This window comes from Trematomus bernacchii, unplaced genomic scaffold, assembly GCF_902827165.1.
Source record: "Trematomus bernacchii unplaced genomic scaffold, fTreBer1.1, whole genome shotgun sequence".
NCBI classification, from domain to species: Eukaryota; Metazoa; Chordata; class Actinopteri; order Perciformes; family Nototheniidae; genus Trematomus; species Trematomus bernacchii.
In genome coordinates, this window is record NW_022987772.1 from 1,257,771 (window position 1) to 1,277,351 (window position 19,581).

General features: G+C 38.8%; 1 protein-coding gene across 2 annotated transcripts in view; it reads left to right on the forward strand.

Annotated features, from left to right (window-relative positions):
- The window catches only part of ntrk3b (neurotrophic tyrosine kinase, receptor, type 3b), a 245,194-nt gene that overhangs the window by 26,702 nt on the left and 198,911 nt on the right, over positions 1-19,581 (forward strand). For both annotated transcript variants that reach the window (XM_034148840.1, XM_034148839.1), the window contains exon 2: positions 16,588-16,662. In XM_034148840.1, the coding sequence (XP_034004731.1) occupies positions 16,588-16,662 (75 nt within the window). The remainder of the gene's footprint in view (positions 1-16,587; positions 16,663-19,581) is intronic.

Here is a 19,581-nt window from a genome sequence, read left to right on the forward strand (position 1 = left end):
GCACGGTATAGTCAAATCAATCTGGTCACGGCGGAGGAAAAGGAGCGCTTCATTTCCGCGAGGCTGAGCAGCTCTGAGATCAGCTCTCTAATATCGCTGTGATCCGCTCCTCTTTTCTTACCTAATTGAATTCTCCAGGAGAGATGCCCCTCAGCTGCAGATTTATCATATCCTGAAATTGGAGGAGAGCAGCTCCATGAAGGACATGTGCCGAGCATTTAATCCACTCCTCATGCTGTAATCTGAAACGATTGGACACTGCCAGGACCGGGGGTGGGAGGGTTAGCTCAAAAATTGATTCTCTTACAATTACTAATTACCTGTACACCATTTTTTTTAATCAGTAACCTTCATGTTGGGAAAATTGCCCGATAGTCTAGTTGCCAGCATAGGGAAACTGTAAATGTTGAGTACACTAACGTTTTATGATAGAAATGTATACTAAGCAACTGCCAGATGCTAACTAACATATGTTGGGCAATTTGCACAATTAGCATAAGTTGTGTTAATTAAAAGAATGGCATTATAGCCTACATGTATGTGGACTATAGTTAAAATATGAGTTGGCCGATTTGGACAATTTGGGAGTGGTTTCATTGAGGATGTTGAGTCCATTTCTGTCATTTTCAGGATCAGAAATGGCAGTTTTAACCATAAAGTGGCCATATGTGTAGTCTGACTGGGTTGATTTCTACTACCATGCGTGTAGTATTGCGATCATTGGATATAATGTAGAGAGCACAAAATGAAAATTATTATCTCTACTGGTGACAATCTTTTTCCAAAAAATAAGCAATCTGTCCAGTCCAAATGATCCAGATTCCCTTACACCTTCACAATCGACCCAAAATGTATCAAGAGAAGCCCAAAGAGAGCACAAATATTGCCACTTTCTGGGCAAAACTGCCATTTTTGATCCCGCAAATGGCAGTGATGTTGGTGTATGACACATCATTGAGTCTTACAGTGTCTGGGCATACATGAGGTTTATGTTGTTATTTGTCATTTGATTTATGGAGCAACAACTGCTTTACTTTTCTCTTCAATCTCTATCCACCACTTTGGTCACCAGAAAAACACCTAAAAAGTGAGAGCAGTCCCCCAGAATCAACATGATCTCTTGTGCAAATAAACTCTCTCAAAGTGTGCAATACTATCTGCACGCTATTTTCATATCAGAACATTCTCAACAAATGACCCTAAGGCAAAGTGTTGGGGACAAAATTGGCCATTTCCAAAAGTGGCGTCTCCAGTATAGAGTAACTACTCCAACACCGTTTGTACTCCAATACTCTCAAAGCCTGGCCAGGATGTATCACGCTGTATCCCACTGGCCTGGCATGTACAGTACGGCTAACATTAACAACAGATGGCGTCGTAATCTGTAATCAAAGCCTCTTAAATTCAGCTCACTGCACAATATGTCTCTCTCTATACTTCCAATCTTTTTCTACCTCTAACTTTCTCTCTCCTTGTCTACTTCTTTCCTCTCTCTCTCGGTTGTGTTAATGAAAGGTTTTGACATGGAAGATAAGATAACCGGGGAGGATTGTTTTTCAAAGCCACTTGATCAGGAAGCTGGTTGAATGTAGGACGGGGGTGTCTTGTTAACATGAAGATCGAGTGTGGATAATTAGCTGAATCATAAAGTGGAGGCAGTTGTGGGGGATAGCTGCACACGATGGAAATCTGCACGGGGGGTTTTTAAACTGTCAAGGATCATGTCACAGTGGCAGATCACATGACTAACACAATTAGGAGCTCACTCTCGTTACATGCAGATCCCTGGCCTCTCTTACTCCGTCCAATTATGTTATTTTACCTGCCTCATTGTTCTGTATCCTGCATCCTATGTTATGTAATCCAATTATACATCCAATCCTATACCATCTTTTCCTATCCTTTTCAAATCCTAAATATTCAAATTTTTTATATCCAATCTTATATTCAGCTTAATCCCAACTGCATATTTTTCACATGCTATCCTACCCAATCATATGTATCTTGTTAAGGTCAGCCTTAATTTTATCATATGCAAAGACCCCATTTATTGGAGGTTTTCAAGTAACAACATGTAAACCCATCCTTGTCAGTTTTAGTCGTTCAAATAAAGTCCTCTGAAAGTATCGTGATTTGGTTTAAAGACTAATAAAATCAGCTTAGGTCATGTTGGAAGGGAGGATTTATGGATGAATGGGTCCAAAAATACGGGACTCCGAACCCAGAAGACTGATATTTGTGTCCCGTCTGAAACCAAAAAGCAAGATTGAGTTATTCTAAGTAATGTCTGTAACTTGTTTTAAAACAAATCAAGATATTTTACCAAACCTGACTAACTCTGTGTCTCAAATTGCACACTTATGTACTTACACTTGCAGTTGTGAGTGCATAAGTGCATTCCAATGTAAAGACCATTACTCTAATTAAGCAATTAGTCGCTGGACATTTCTCACACTCAACGTTTGCCATCTTGGCTACGTAACAGAAGTTGCACGACCATCACTATACAAACAAATGTGGCACATGTGGGGTGTTGTTCTGTTTAACAAACCCTATTGGTGTCGTAAAGAAAGCTACTTTTAATTTAATAGGGTTAATTGAGCGGTCTGTAATGATTTGCCGCAATCGTTAATATTGCCAGCTCGCTAACAGCAGCAATAGTCACTTCCTGTGAAAGCAAAGCAGTCGGTTGCGATGCGAGACAACGTTACTTTTCAAAATGAACACAATATGCAAGTGTACACCATGTACGACATGGCAACATACTTACAAAATAATTAGAATTAAGACAGTGGTAGTACCGCAACCAATAACGTTGCTTGCTAGCTTAGAATTGAGCGATTCTCGACAATTTCCGGTAAGGCGACAGCAGCCATGTTAGATTTGAGCTTCGCGGTTGAATATCACAAACAATGTGCACAACATGGCATTGTACGTGAGGGAAGTGTCCACATTTAGACATATCACATGGGTTTTTCTACAAATTGACAATGTTAACCCTGTGTTTACTGCTATAGGAATATCATAGTTTGAAGTGTAGGGATACCTAGTGCGTTAGAAAGTGAGGACAATGGGTCATATTTAAAAATTAACCTCCTGCAGTTGTCAATAGGTTAACAAAGCTAGAGACCAAAACCATTTTTGGACTATAGGGTAAAACATGTAATTATGGGATGTAAAGCAGGGCATTGTAATATGGGGGTCTACATAAATAAACATGCTTTTGGAGCCAGTATAGTTTGGAGATTGTGACAAACTGCAGGTGTTTGCAGTTACATCCATCTTTTTGTAACACCTCCTGTTACATGATATCCATATATTATTCTATGTTTTCTCTTATACTATTCTGCCATTTTCTCCTTCTCCTTACCGCACAATGCCTCCCATAATATATTCACGGATCTAACCATATAGGATACTTTTATAGTCAAGATAATGTCTAGTGAGTGCAGAAAAAACCTTGAGTTTGAACGAGATCCATTATCCCCGTGTATCATTCCAATAATTATGCAGGTTTCCAGATGGGATGTATTTAAAGTATACCACATGTCTCTGTGTTTAAGGTCTCCTACATTTGCATGCAGTATGGCACTCCTGGCAGAGATCCAGTGCTATACGACCACTTATTTGATTAAACATTATCATGCTCAGCAGGACAGTGAAGAAGAAGAGTCGAGGTATAACTGCTGACAGCGGCACAAAGCTGGTGAATCATGCTAACGTTTTTTTGCTAATGAATGGATAAATCTGCTCTTCATCATACAGTGTCACGGGCAATAACCTTGAACCTATAAAACCAGCTGTTATCAGGATCAAGGTGATTTGTTTTGTGTGTTTAAAATCATTCCTATCATCATATATATCCTATTTTCATCACTGCTATTTACATTTTCCTACGGCCTGTTTTACATTTACTAATTTCTTCCTGTTTATTTATTAATGTATTTACTCTTTTTAGCTTCCCTTCAAAATAAGCACTGCTTATGATTCTCCTTGTTCAGATTGTAAACAGACAGACCCTGAAATTGAAAAACTATTTTATTTTGACTCTAGTCTTCTCAAGTATTGCTGTATAACTCACCATTCAATTCCTAAATGAGACATATTCCTTTTGAAAGCTGAATGAACAGTTCAACAGCCACATTTCTACATTAACTCAAAAACTGTTGCAAGACATCATTGTTACATAATCAATATTATACTAAAGGCTTAATGAGTACATTGTGGCAATACAAGGCAGTGTAAGTTCATTTATAAAGCACATTTCAGCACGATGGGAATTGAAAGAACAGACACTTTATAAGATTACATTTAAACACACTTAAAAAATATCATCATCAAACTGCAGTTTCCATTTCAGCATCTTTTGACTTTTTATTTTTGGTTTCATAGCTGAAAACTTTACCGTTTTGCTTCACTGCCACCATTCTTACTATGTTTCTACACAGTAATACTAAAGTTTTGATAATCCCACTGCACTGTACACAAAATGATCACTAAGATGGATGCATAGTGGAGTATTTAGCAGCTAAAGAGCCGGATATTTCCCTCAGGAGCTGCTGACCAAAACGAGCCAAAAGAAGAATGCATATTAGATTTACATCTTCCATGGGAGCCACATGAACTCACTGTGCGTATATAGACACACAACATACCAGCTTTATTCATAGTCATCTCAACAACATTTCTCATAATCAATAATAATAAATGTTAAATATGGTATATGTCCAACAAGAGGCAGAAGTATACGGTCCTATATTGTCTCCATAACTCAAAAAACGATTACCTTAGTTTGGCATATATATACAACTTTCAACAATGACCTTAGTGATAACATGTTTAACACAAATATTATCTTAGTCAATCAGATATACCTTAAACAAACGTTAATCCTACCACTCTTATACCTCTGAAAAACTACTTTTTGTACATCTTCTTAAAGGTGGGGTAGGTAAGTTTGAGAAACCGGCTCGAGATACACTTGTTATATTCCATGGAATGCTCTTAACATCCCGATAGCAATGAATATCTTAAGTGCTTTGACAAAAAATCCATAAAAAAATGTCATCTGTGGAAGCCGTAGTACTGTAAAAAGCACGACCAATCATTTTAGCCGGCCCAGCTAAAATAACTGGATGGCCTACCTGCCTGTCAGCCTTCCATCTGTGCACAAACTTATCTCGTGCCCTCATTGGTCATGTGCGCGTTCGTGTGTGTTGGAGGAGGGGCTCTGTAAGGAAGTGGCAGATTTTCTCCGGTTGTGTATTTTCAAATTCTAGCGCACTCGAGCTGGTTTCTCAAACTTACCTACCCCACCTTTAATAGCTGTAAGTCACAATCAATGAAGGCTTACAGCTGACAGTGCTTCGCCCAATTGGCCAAAATATACCATTTTGCTCTTCCATTCAAAACAAAAACAGTCACTTTGAAATGTTTTAACTATATTTTTCAATTGAGGATGACTCACTTACTGAACAGGCGTTACATCACTTTTTAAATGCTCTGTATCAAAACATGTAATTTTGTAATGATAACTGTGTTTATGTAGTACTATTAGATATAACTTAATAAGTGTTATCCATAGATGCTTAGAGATGATTCTGTTGCCCCCATTGGACCAACAATCAAATGATTGCCATAAAAAAAGAAAGAAAATGTCTTCTCTGAATATGTAATGCACATCTTTGAATTTTCGATGACTCACTATCAGTACAGGCTTTTAAAAATGTCCTGTAATTAAGATTCAGAGGCGTTTATGGTGTAATGACTGCTGTGTTGACGGACTCGGCTGATTTCCCGGCACAGATGGAGGTTCAGTGTTGACATCCGTCGGTGCAGATCTGAGTAACTCGGAGCGAGGCTGAATCCGGAGAGGATCATAGCCTCGTGACACTTGGCAAAATGGCTCACTAATTATAGTCATTTTCATTTTGGGCAGAAAGGCTTGCGCTTAGTCATGTGCGAAGTGTTGATACCTTTCAGGGCACGGACCGATGCTCCCACGACGTTTAGCCGTGCCAAATCTCTGCTGCGTTTTTGGCTGAGACCGAAACTCTGACACTCAGAGGCTTAGGAGGTTTCCACCCAGGCCTGGATTGGAAAACCTGTGACACAGAACAGTCGGGGGTAGGAAAGGCATCCTGGCCGGGAATATTACTGGTGCTAAAACAGTCTGAGCTGATGGCACTGGCTTCAGAGCGGCAGCAAGTGAAGTGAAAACTGAAATCATCGCTCGGCATAGAGTTCAGATGTAGAGCCAGCATAAAATAATTCACTCCCAAGAGTTTCTGATATGAATAATTAAGTATCAGGGCTTCATGGTTCAGTATTTTCTTTTTACACAATGGAGTCAAGATACTAATGTAAAGTAGATGCACACACACACCGTCAGATTTTAAGATTATAAAAAGAGAACAGCAGCACAATATAGAGTTTTCATTTATGCAAAGATACAGTCTTATATAAATCCTGCAGTTCAGGGCATTATGAGCTGCAATAGCCCCAGCCAACCCCTTCCCACAACATGTAACAATAGGAGAAACAATGGTAAAAGTAATCACATCAAGAATGAGCGAAAAAAATGTATATAAATGTATAAAGTATAATAGAAAATAGAACACTGAAAGAAGTCGCATGTGTTTGTGAGAAGGTGAGCGTAAGCATTGCCCTCATAATATAAATCTAAATATTAAAAATATAAAAAACAAACGTCATTCAATGAAATACAGACACACAAATAATTATGGGGATAAAACAAACATATTGTATAGTTAGAGAGGCACAGACTCAATGGGTTGGAAAGAATAATACATTTGGCAAGTCTCAAGTACATTTTAGGCAAGTGGAGTTGCTTTTCCCCCCAAAGATGCTTCTCCCTTACCTGCAGTAACCAGTCTCTGTAAAGGGGAAAAGTACAAGTATCTAACATGAGCTAACATCCGCCTTTAGACAATAACCAACCAGTATCAGTCTTCACATGACGGACAAAGATGGATGTCTTGATGTCACGAGACTCAAAATACAAATATGAAGCTGATAATGAGCAAATTAGGGCCACTTATAAGACAGATACAAAATACAAGCATACAAGTTACATTGCAGTGTAAGATATATAGAGTAGTAGTGATTTCAAAATATGCATCTGCAAAAATAAATCACGTCATTTATTTTCTGTTGAGTTAAACCCAGTGATCCAAGTCAAAATGACGTTTTCACTTCACACAGCTTTTGTAGTGCTCTTAATAATAAGGACTGGAGAGCGTCCAAATAACGTACGTGTCCTCTGAGACCGGCTCTTAGTAGAAGCAACTATTTGGCAGATTGGTCCATGTTTTCCAGCCAGTCCCTCCCCTAGAGAAAACCTCTGATAACTAAAGCAATCCATTGAAATTTCATTCCTGCTATTTTTTCCTTTTGCTTTGTATCCGAACTGTACTCTTTTCCTCTACCTATACCTCCATTGATCTGTCCCCATGGATTTCCAGATGCATCTGCTGGAGAAACGGGGCTCGCTCCTCACTGCTGAATCCATCGTTTCTTTGCAGGGGAATCATTTTTAATGTAGATGTAATTTGGTCAATTTTGCTTGTCACTTTAATATCGATATCATACTCTCCAGCTCACAGTCTGTGCTGTTAATGTAATTGAGACAAATTGTCACAATTTGCCCAGTTCTCATATTTTTCCGCTACAAGTGTGGTTGAAGAAGAGCAGCCCGTTTGTCTCCATGATGTGTCTCTCTGCCATATGAACACTGAGTCATGCTTTCATTTATTTACCGAATGAGGACATGCATGTACCTTTAATGATCAACCCAGGGAGGAAGTAAGGGGCAGTAAGGTGTACATTCCTTTCACTACTTTAATCTCTGTGTTTTTACCATGCACATCCCGTAAAGTGTCTCTGTGTTCATTAGTTTGTGTTTTTTAACAACCCAGTTTGTAAAATTAGAATCTGAAATCCTGTATTCGTCCCGCTGGGAAAATGTATAAAGTTACTGTTACAGCAACAAAAGGTACAGTGCAGATATAAGGCAAAAGGAGAAGGAGTATACTTGTATATTCAATTAAAAAGGTAAGCACAAGTTATTAAAAAAATATACACCAATAGACAAATAATCACATGATTTAATCTGAGGGTTTGTGTACCAAAAAAGTCTGAAATCTAAAAGAGGTCAGAAGTCTGGAAGAACATCACATTTCTAAAAAGAGTCGGATTTCTGAAAACAAAGTTAGAATTCTGCAAAAAATCTGAATGCTGAAAAGACTATTCATAATAAAATAAAAGTCTGGAAGAAAATCCGAACTCTCTGAAAAACATTTTGAAAGAAAATGTGAACAAAAAGTCAGAAAATTCTTAAATTTAAAGTCATAATTCTCACTCACTTTTGTTCAGGACTCAAAACAATCTCTGTAATAATTAGCCACAATGATCTTAGTTCTTATTTCTTAATTTTAATTGTTTTATCTCAGTTTTTTGCTTACAGTCGGGTCAGGAGTCCCGAGCTCAGGACACGGGAAGCTGTATTTTTTTAATCCTTTTTATTCCCTAATTAATTCTACAAATTACTACTAATTAAAACACGTTTCATTCGTCAGTCTTTTGATTGTATTATAATATTAAGAGATTAAATTAAGTGACTTTTTTCACTAACTGCTGTGAGACTTGGTTGTTTGTTTCAACAACAACAACAACCCTCTCGAGAAAGGTGGAAAAACAGTCCAAAACACACCACATTTGGTTTTGTATATTAACACTGTTGGAGGCCATCTTAGGTATCGGATTCTGACCAACAGATGGAAGGCGGATATAATTTCGCAGCCTCATACATTAAGAAGGAAGTCTGTACATCTGCCTGCCAGTGCGTGTGATTACATTTGCATAGAGGTAACAGCGTGGGTTTGTCTCAGTGAGAAACCAGAATGCTTGATTCCTATTTACAAGCTTTGAATGCCAAATGTCCCGTATGATTGCTTTGTGGGGGGGATTACAATGCAGCTTGCAAACCCTTATGAGGCAAGCAAGAAAAAAACCCAAAACAAAAACAGGTTATCTGATTGATGTGAGGCGTGAGCTTTAATCTAACAGAGTGCTACTTCACCACCGCATCCCCACTCTCAAGTGTTTGGGCTGCCTCTATGAAAACAGAGAGGGAGGCAGGATGTAGATCAATATCCCAGAAACACCAGAGACATTCTATTTTATTAAACATTTTCCCATTAAGGCGGTGGTGCGAACGTTGTAGATCATCCCAACAAAGTCGTAAATCACGGACAGACAGCGGTATTGGAAACAATGGGCAGAATCAAAGCAGATTACCGAGAAACAAGAGGAAGATATTCGGTGTCTGTGCTCCTGGGAGCCTCATGTATCTTGTTTTTTTACTGTGTATTGCTATATGTTACATCTGAGGGATTGGGTTAACGTGCAATTCATATCATGTTTATCCAAACACAACATATATATCTCCATGTTAGGAAAAAGCGAGTGAGGGAAAGGACGCAAAATCAGCAAAATGGGATGAACCTCCTGTCTCTCTTCTTCTGCACACACACACACACACACACACACACACACACACACACACACACACACACACACACACACACACCACACACACACACAACACACACACACACACACACACACACACACACACACACACACCACACACACACACACACACACACACACACACACACACACACACACACACACACACACACACACAGCACACACACACACACACACACACACACACACACACACACACACACAACACACACACACACACACACCACACACACACACACACACACACACACACACACACACACACACACACACACACACACACACACTTCCAGAAGGGAGATAAATAACAATGGCGCTGTTGAGGATGGTGATTATCAACAGTTTTGCAGCTATACAAATCGTTTAAGCGAATTCATTGTTTTGGCTAAAAAAACATTAAAAAGTCCTACATTTTGCTCAAACTCACCTGTAACTTTGTTATTGTGCATTATCTCTCTAAAGATTTGGGAGAGTGAGACAGCAATAATCTGCATCCTCTTTCAAATTCAGCTTTTCTGATGTTTATTTCTCACTAAAACACTTCCATACATCTATATAGCAGTTTCTAAAGAAGAGCAACAATAGTTTCTCTTTTAACATTTGAATGGGGGTAGGACTTTCAAACTATGAGATTTTAACTTTTCACGATTTATGCAGCCAAATTAATTTACAGGTAAAGTCATATTAGTGCAATACAATTGGAAAATTAATGACATTTCTTTTTGTAAAGTGCAAATTCTCTTTACCTGTACATTTAATATTATGACAAGATTGATTTTTTTAATTTGTCAAACTCACCAGTAACGTTGTTTATTGTCTATTTCCTATAGTATTTCGCAAATGAATTACACTTATTATGTGCGGGGTGTTGAGGGAGAATTGATATCCTAATTTCTTCCGATTTTGAGTTTTGCCTTAGTACTTTTCAGTGATGTTTTCACCTATTAAGATATGATTCATATGAATTATACTCTCAGGGTTTAGAGCAGGATGGCAGGTAGGGCTCAGTGCTCTGACACAACAGATGGTCGTCACTGGGATCAAATCTGTTTCTGTTTGGTTTCAGGGTGTTCTCCTCGAGCACTGAAGCCCCCCGCCACCCAGTTCAGGCTGCACTTTGTTGGAGGCCATTTTCTAAAGCAGATGGGAGGTTGCTGTGATTTCATAGTCTTGTATTTTGGAGAGCGAGCTGGTAAAGCTGCCTGTACGATTTCTTCTGATAGTATTTCCTTTGTGCCTACCCGTTATTAATCAATTGCTGTCGTGATGAATTCATTTAGAGAGGAAACAGAAATCATGAAATGCTGAACAGAGAACAAATAAGAAGCAGAAATAAGAATCAGATATAAGGGAGACTTTCATCCTACTCGTCTTGACAAGAAAGACAATGTTTTCTAATTTCTCAAATCTCCTTTCTTTGTATTAAAAAGAGCCAATACCATGTTCCCTTTAGTGTTTACCTCCTGTCTGTCTTCTTCTGCTGTTCCCTTTAGTGTTTACTTCCTGTCTGTCTTCTTCTGCTGTTCCCTTTAGTGTTTACTTCCTGTCTGTCTTCTTCTGCTGTTCCCTTTAGTGTTTACTTCCTGTCTGTCTTCTTCTGCTGTTCCCTTTAGTGTTTACTTCCTGTCTGTCTTCTTCTGCTGTTCCCTTTAGTGTTTACTTCCTGTCTGTCTTCTTCTGCTGTTCCCTTTATTGTTTCCCTTAATTCCGTCTTTTTCTGCTGTTCCCTTTCAGAATTGAGTATTCAGCTAAGCCATGTAACAATGATTGTAATAAATATCAAAGCCCTGTTGTAGACGGATTCCAAAAAGCTTAGGCACCAGACATAGTTTGAAGGGACGAGTCTCTTTTGGTCAACAACACTTGTTTCTAAAGTAGAAACCCAATGGTATTATTTTTTTGGTTTGATATTCAAGACAAAGCAGCGGTTTAAAAATGATGTCTGTCCCACTCATTGTAAGACATGAGAGCGTCTACTTGAAATGTAAAATGTGAGCATCTCCATTACTTTTAGAATTATGTTGATTTTTATTTTCCCTAAGATTGTATTCGTGCATCCTGTGAGGATGAGGGAATAACGTTGTAGGGATTGAATGGCCCTGTATAATCATAGCATCTTTGTTATTCATATCCATCTTTTCACAGCAGTCTAATCCACATGCATATTCAACGTGCCGCGGACAATCAGAGGTTCAGAGCCGACAACATGCTCGTCCGCGGGGAGGTTGTTCCCTGCTTCCTCTGCGCTGTTTGTTGACAGCATCTCCGTGGAAATAGGGATGGTGCTACATTTTATCACAGAGCATGAAGCGGCGCTGCAAATGAAAACACTTTGTGCTCACATAAATTATATATATATTTTTTTGTATCACAATATTGCATCAATTTCTCACACAATGCTGTGGAAATTATGTTGCGAGCGAGTCGTAATGCCTGGAGTATTTCATCAGTGTGGTTGCCATATTTGTGTTAAAAGGCTTTGAATGAGGACAGAATATAAAACTGTCAGTGCATCAAGTTAACCTCAACAAATGGAAAGCTTCAGTGCACATGAGATATTTTAATATGTTATAAAAGGGCTCTAATGCTGCAATAATATTTGTAACTCTGGACAAAACAACATTATCATTCTATGTTGGTTTACACTTGCCTTAACATGCAATATATTATACATCCAAACAAACGTATCACCAACTTTTCAATTGACAAAACCCCCTGTGGGAGAAATAATAATCAAGGACAAATTAGCTTTTGCCATTATTTTTGGGGATTTTGGATAAAAAACGTGATATTATTTGGTTAGAAATTCGTCTGAACATGCTATCTTTTAGATACAAACGCATGTATCATTTGCATTTGACTTAAGGAGAAATGTATTGTTGCTGCTTCACACTTCAATATACTTTAGATGCAAAATAACAAAAGTATTCAAAGTTTATAACGCTGTTGTGTACTTACATCAGCGTCAGATAAAGTTCAGTATCAAAGCTCCAATCAATAACAAACCAGGCCAAATGCTTTCAACTCTCGTTCTCTTTTGACTTGCCCAACACTGCTAAACTTTCTTTTATTTAAAAATCTATAGAAACTCTTCAAATGCTAAATATCTCTCCTCTTTGATCCCAAGATCAAGATCTGTCGATGTGGGGCAGGAAGTCGCTGACACTATGCTGAGGAAATGGAAATGAGCTGTCTGGATGTTTAATTTCAGAAGCTCAAAATCCAAGAGCGGTGATTGAGGATTTTATTGCATTAGAGACTAAGTGAACAAAAGATTGTTTTATTTTGCTTTTTTTAGTTGTATTGATCCAACTGTTCTTTGACCTTTTTCTCTTGTGGTTTCTATCATTTAAAAAAACATTGTGTTGAGTATTGTTATTTTGATCTTTCTGTATTAATGGTGGAACATTGTAGAAGCCGGTCAATCATGTGTTTAGTCCTAATTGGATAATTGCCAAAGGATTCTGCCTTATGGTGAACATATTGTTGGTATGTTTCCTCTAAATGTCCATGATGAAGGCTCTTTTTCATAAACTGCTCTTCCATGAAATCAGCACATGTTGCTGTTGTGCTTTTTGATATTTATATTTACCAAAAGCACTGAGCTACTGTGGCCTTTATCTGAACTCTGACCAGTTTGAGCATTAAAGGATCTTTGTGAGCGAGAAAGAGACTGTTAAGACTACTGTCTTGCTGTTATTGATTTCCAGTGAGTCAGTTGTGATTGGTCAACCGGTTAAAGATGTCCCGCCCTTTACCCTATCATGTACAATGTGTTGGAGTTAGCCAATAGAAGCTGTTTAGTGTCCGGGCTCCTATTCTCTAGTTTTGGATAGCTTATTGGGGTATCCATTTTCAATCAACCAATCAATTCACATATCTCAATGACGTCTTATTACATTACATTACACTTGTTTGACGCTTTTATCCAAAGCGACTCACATACATTCAGTACTGTGGGCAATCCCCACAGCAGTAATTTGGGGTGAAGTGTCTTGCCCAGGGACACAACAACATGCTGACTGCAGTGGGACTCGAACTTGCTACCCCCTGATTCGAAGTTCAGCGCACTACCCACTGAGCCACAGCCTCCTTATTGTTGCTGTTCTAACTCAAATCAATTGAATTGATTGCAATTAGATTGATGATCTGTTAGACAGAAGCACATGGAGGTTACATGTGTATGTACAATAAACTTAAAACTTAAATAGAACAAAAATGGATGGCAACAGTCCCAAACATGTGCATTTGTTTAAATTATGACAACTCAAGCAAGTTCTGAAATGAAAAAAGTTCTTCCTCGTTCAGCAAATGTTCAACATAGATTTCAAAAGTGACAAACACTAAGTCAGTGGTACCAGTCAGGAGAAAGATGGAATAAATCATGTAACCTTAATCCCTAGAAAGAGCTTTTTAAAATTGTTCATTTAATATAAGGAAACCTATCTCTATCTGTCATGGTGGCAGGTTACCTGATATTTTCTGCACTTCACAGCCCACATTTACTCTGCTTTTGGCAGGTGGCAGGTGCAAATTACATTCCCTTTATGCAAGCAAATGTGGATCAGAGCAGCAGTAAAGTGGCCTGAAAGCAGAGCGGAGGGGGGAGTTGAATCTGTTTTTAAAATAAAGCAAACAAACCTGTCACCTGTTCACCTGCACACAACTGATTTACTTTGCACTTAGGAGGTCCCAAACCATTTGGCAAATGCAAGCTCAATTTCCTGTGACTCAACTCGCAGCTCCATCTAAATGGCTGGTATTCTGGATATTACCATCATTTCAAGACTCATTTACCTGAAAAACATCCTGAAACAGCATCACTCATGTTCTCTCGCTGCTAACTGCTCCCACCTGCCAGCCGTCATCAAAAAAAAAGAAAAACTGGCACCTCCAGTCGCCAAAAACAAAGTCACGCACGGCGGGGTTTCAGCAGTTCTGGTTACATTTGGCAGACCTTTATCCTGCTCTCCCGACAAAACAGGTGATGCACCCTGCAGCGCGGAGCTCAAATGAACAGAATGTCCCTGAAGCAGCCTCCTCATCATTGTACACCAGATGCACTCGAGCCAAAAGATACGCTACACGAGCGACTTTGCCAAAACCAATTTCAGAAATGTTATTTTCCTGCTGTTGTCATAAAATACAAACTGCTATCTGATCGCAGAACTCAAACTGAACGATGGAGTGTGAGCGTGATGCAAATGTCAGGCTGCAGGATCACTTATGTTTCATGTGCACAGGGTAGGGAGGGTTACTTTTAAAAAGATGTAATCAGTGTCCTAATCATAGTATCAAAATATAAAATAAGTTTAACCTGAATTGCCTTGTGTTGAAAGGTGCTGTATCAATAAACTAGCCATGCCTTGATCACCTCCTGTTACTTTTTGATTGTCTTAATATCAAATGCAAATCAAATTAATACATGAGAAAATAAATATCAATTAGTTGTTATACTTAAGTGTATTATGTAAAGCTAGTAATGTAATCAGGATACAAAAAAGGTGACTATATTCTCTACATGAAAAAGCAGTTTACAAATAAGAATTGGGTTTACTAGCAGGATTACAATGTTACAATACATTTGAACCATAAACATGTTCATCATTATGACTTCTAGTGTAAACAAATGCTATCACTGGGTGGATTATTTACCATCTACTGTATTAATTCAACTAAAACGGAGCATTTTCTGTCAGCTCAGACTTCATTTCTGCTTTTTAAACTTTAGTATGTGCTCATGTGTTTTGTATAGGCTACTGCCAGTAGATCTGTACAGTGATCTGATCTTTGAATAATGTTACTGCAAGTGAATACCTTATTTTGTATCCTGATTACGTATAATCCTGTTACATATAATCGCTTACTCCCCAAGCCTGTATGTATGCATTTGCATGTGCTGCCATTAAAATCACATCTGTATGTATAACACTGACTGCTGCGTTCATGGTATTAATTTGAAACGTGGCATTTAGGATGAAGTCCCTCCAGCGTTATATTTCCCCTTTTCCAAAACAAAGCAATCTACTCACTGCTACATCTCCTCATTTCCCCGGCTTAATTGAAATGGGTGCGCCCTGTGTGTGTTGCCTATTTCATTTCCAAAACACAACAAACAAATCTTTTACAAAATGCTCATTGTCCTGGAGCTAATTTGAAGGCGCCAGCTTCCCCTTCTGGTCTTTTTATCCCCTGCACATAGAAATACTTTTCCCTGGGAGTCTAGTGATAGTGTTGGAGGAAGTATCTGCAGTATTTATTTGGTCCCCCTCACATAGATTAAGCTTCAGAAGCCGCCTCATGGCAATTCAATCTATCAGAGGGTGGCGGCGAGCGCTCCGTCAGACCTGCTTAAATAATTGCAATTTAAATGAATGTGGATTCAGAGGCGTTGACAACACGGCTGCTGGGACTGACTTTCTGCCGCCTTACTTCCTGGTTTGTCTTCTGTTAGAAAAATATCACTCGTCACCGGCTTGAGCTTCAATATCAGGATACATGCTCTGGCTGCTAACATTTTCCATGCTGTCTGCACTGCTAAACAGACATGACAATTCAGTACCATATCGCACCGAGACATGATAACACCGGTCTACTACTATGACTATTATAAACTCTCCCTGCCTGCCAGTAGCTTTGCCAATATCTGTGTTGATAGGTAATAGATTAAGAGCGGTGAATCTGCTTAGAAACAGGAAGCGCTCAAACGTTTGTGTGAGTTTATCAAATTTAGCAGTGATTCCATGTCAGCCACAGCTTGTCACAAAACATCTGACTGATAGTGTATTTAACAAACTTAAACCAGGTCTCTGGCAGGAAAAACATTTTTAATCAATGATTTTATCACTGAGCACAATCTCAATTTTATGTTTTTAACGGAAACTTGGATTGAACAAAATACGGTACAAGCTACGTAGGGCCTTTGTTACCATGTGTACTCTGATATTGGAAGAGTACATTTAGTATTTTCCCAACATTTTCCTTCCTCTCATGTGTGCTCCTCTCTGTTTGCAGACACATAGAGAACTGGACGGGCCTGCAGACTCTGAGAGACGTGGACATGGAGCTTTACACCGGACTGCAGAGACTGTGAGTGTGCAGGGACGCTGTGATCTGGGGGGTTTGGGGGTTGGGGACACCTGTGATTGAGACACTGTATTTAAGTCCCAATGTGTTGCAGATGTGGAAAAAGCAGCTGTACTGCTGTTAAATCCCTGTTTTCATCTGGTTTCCTGCATGTTCACCAGGGTTGGGAGGGTTACTTTAAGCATGTTATCCGTTACATTAGTTACCTGTAAAAAGAAATAACCTAATCCAAGTATAACAAAACAAAAGTAATGACACCTGATAACTTTACGATACTTTTGGATTGTCAAATTCAATGCAAAACAATACAAGAGAAAGGAAATATCGATAAGCATTAAAATAAAAATGTTGTGTAATTAACAAAGATAAACTGATGTTTTTTAGTGGATGAGTAATGCAGATATCACTGTGAAATAATTTGACAGTGAGGGGAATACGGTTTTATTATGAAAACTTCGAGACCGGAAATACTGTTTTCACCCTGTGAGGGTTGACGCTAACTTTACATGGACGCTGCCATTACACATTCTCCTGGCGAGACCTCAAATCATCTATCAAACTATAGACCCTACATATCCACTGGACGTGGATTCTAAAAGTACAATATGGTAGAAATCTAATCAAAAAGCGTTTTAATGGCCAAACTATCCTACAATTTAGGATTTTCCAGAGAGGGTTATTTGTGAATATACGACCCTGCGTAGCGTTTGCAATCAACGGGAGCACTAGAGGTCGAAAACTTTAAAATGTGATTATAGGTCGTAATAAGCGCTTGAACAATCGACCTATTTGGTCATATGAATTGGAGGACTTGTTGCAACGGAAACAATGGGACTCTAAAAAGAGACATCAGAGCGCTTGTTGACATTCGGGGATTATAAAGTTAGCAAACTGTCACTGGAAACGTACCTAAAATGTTTTATTGGCTTATTTTAACAATGTGATCGCACTATCCCTTCCAACGTTATTGCATATTTGCTGTAAGCTAGCTAACTTAACCTAGTATTTAAAATATACTGACAGAAAATGAACAACAGTGTCAACAGTGACATTTGCATAGTTTTTTTTGATAGCAAAATGTTTCCTACTGGAAGTGTTTTGGGAGTTGAAGGATTTTCGCATGAAGGCCATCAAAATAGCCTTAATGAAAACCCAAAATGTAGTTCAGTAATTAAACTTCTAATCCCCGTTTCTCCTCTGGTTTCCTGCCTGCTCACTGGTTTTACTCCTGGCAGTAATTCAGCGGTTTAATGTCCGATACTTCTCCGAATGTGACACGATCCCCGCTAATTCTCCGATGAGATGACGAGGTGTTAGTCAGGGGCCGTTTCTCAATGTCGAGTAAAGCTGCTGCAGAGCCACTATTTCAAGTATACTACGTCATCGAGTGGCGCTGAAAGCTGGGCATTTAAACATTCCTTCGGCGCCACTCGACGACGTAGTATACTTGAAATAGTGGCTCTGCAGCAGCTTTACTCGACATTGAGAAACAGCCAGGATGTGTAGAGAGAAGAAGAAGAAGCAGCTAAGGGTGTGTTCCTGATCTCAACACAAGCTGATGTTTAAACAGGCTTTTAATTCTCGACAGTCACACGGCGGTGGAACATCCCATCCACTTTGCTTAGCCACTGATAAATGCTAAAAAGCAGAAGGGAAAATTGAATTAGCGATCCCTTGGTGCTGTGATTTTTTTTAATTCTCATCTTTTTGAAGCAACGTTACTTGTGTCCTTCCCTGCTTTCTACCCCAAATCCTTTACATTCCTCTCACTCCTCCCTCAGTCGCCGCCGCCTCCCGACCTCTTTCTCCTTCCTTTTTCCTCCTAATTTCTCCATCTCCTCGCAGAGAACCGTATTTTCCTTCGCCCTCTCCCCTGATCCCCTTGATCCCTCATCAGGGAGGCCAAGTGCAATATCTCCAACCACCGAATTAGCATTTTTCTCATTACCACCTCCTCTCTCCTGCTGCCTCGTCTGGGGATGAAGGCTCCTCGTCTGGAGACCTTTACCTTTTGGGACGAGGGAGAACAAGTCACTCTAGGACATCACCTAATTTTACACCTGTCATTTGTATTTAAATAATAAAGCTTTATGTATATAGCACACATGCAGCTCAAAGTGCTTTACAAAATGACACATCACAAGTTAACAATAAACAACAAGAAATTCCCCTCAGATTATTTGTTAAGAACTTTAAAAAGATACATGCAGCAAAATATAACATTTTATCAGGTTAATAGACACAAGGAGGTTAAAGGTATGATAATACAAATAAAGTAAATAATGGTTTCTCTGACAGATAAGACACAAGACAACTGAGTCGATATAACATACTAAACCCCATAAAACAAAGTGATCACATGAAAAGGGATGCGATAAGCCATTAAAATAAACATTGAATTATTAAAACGGTTTTATAACTATACAATACATCCAGGATACGAAGCAGGACTCCATTGTTATATTAAAAACTTAAAAATGGCTGAGTTTTAATTATTAGTGGCTCCTACTGGGGAAGTGCATCTTCATAAAGAAATCACAAATGTATACTTTAATCGAGATGGAAAGTCTTAATATTGTCTGACTTCTCCAGTGTTTAGTGTCAGATGTAGACCAACTACTGTATGTGTTGCTGTAATGGCTATATTTAGCACTCAACCCCAAAACTAATGCTATTTCTGGGGACATGCCTCTTTAAAAACAGCTCACAAAAGTATATTTTAACTTGAAGATTCTGAAGACAGATGGTCAACGCATTTTGTGCATGGTTAACATTTATTCAAACAGGATATTACACATTTATTTTGGCACTGCTTTCAGCTAGAAATAAATACAAATTTGGTGCACTAAAAAAGATGTACAGCAGTAGGACAATATTAGCGGGATTGAGTCATAAAGTAAAGAGTGTCCACATTAATGGTAA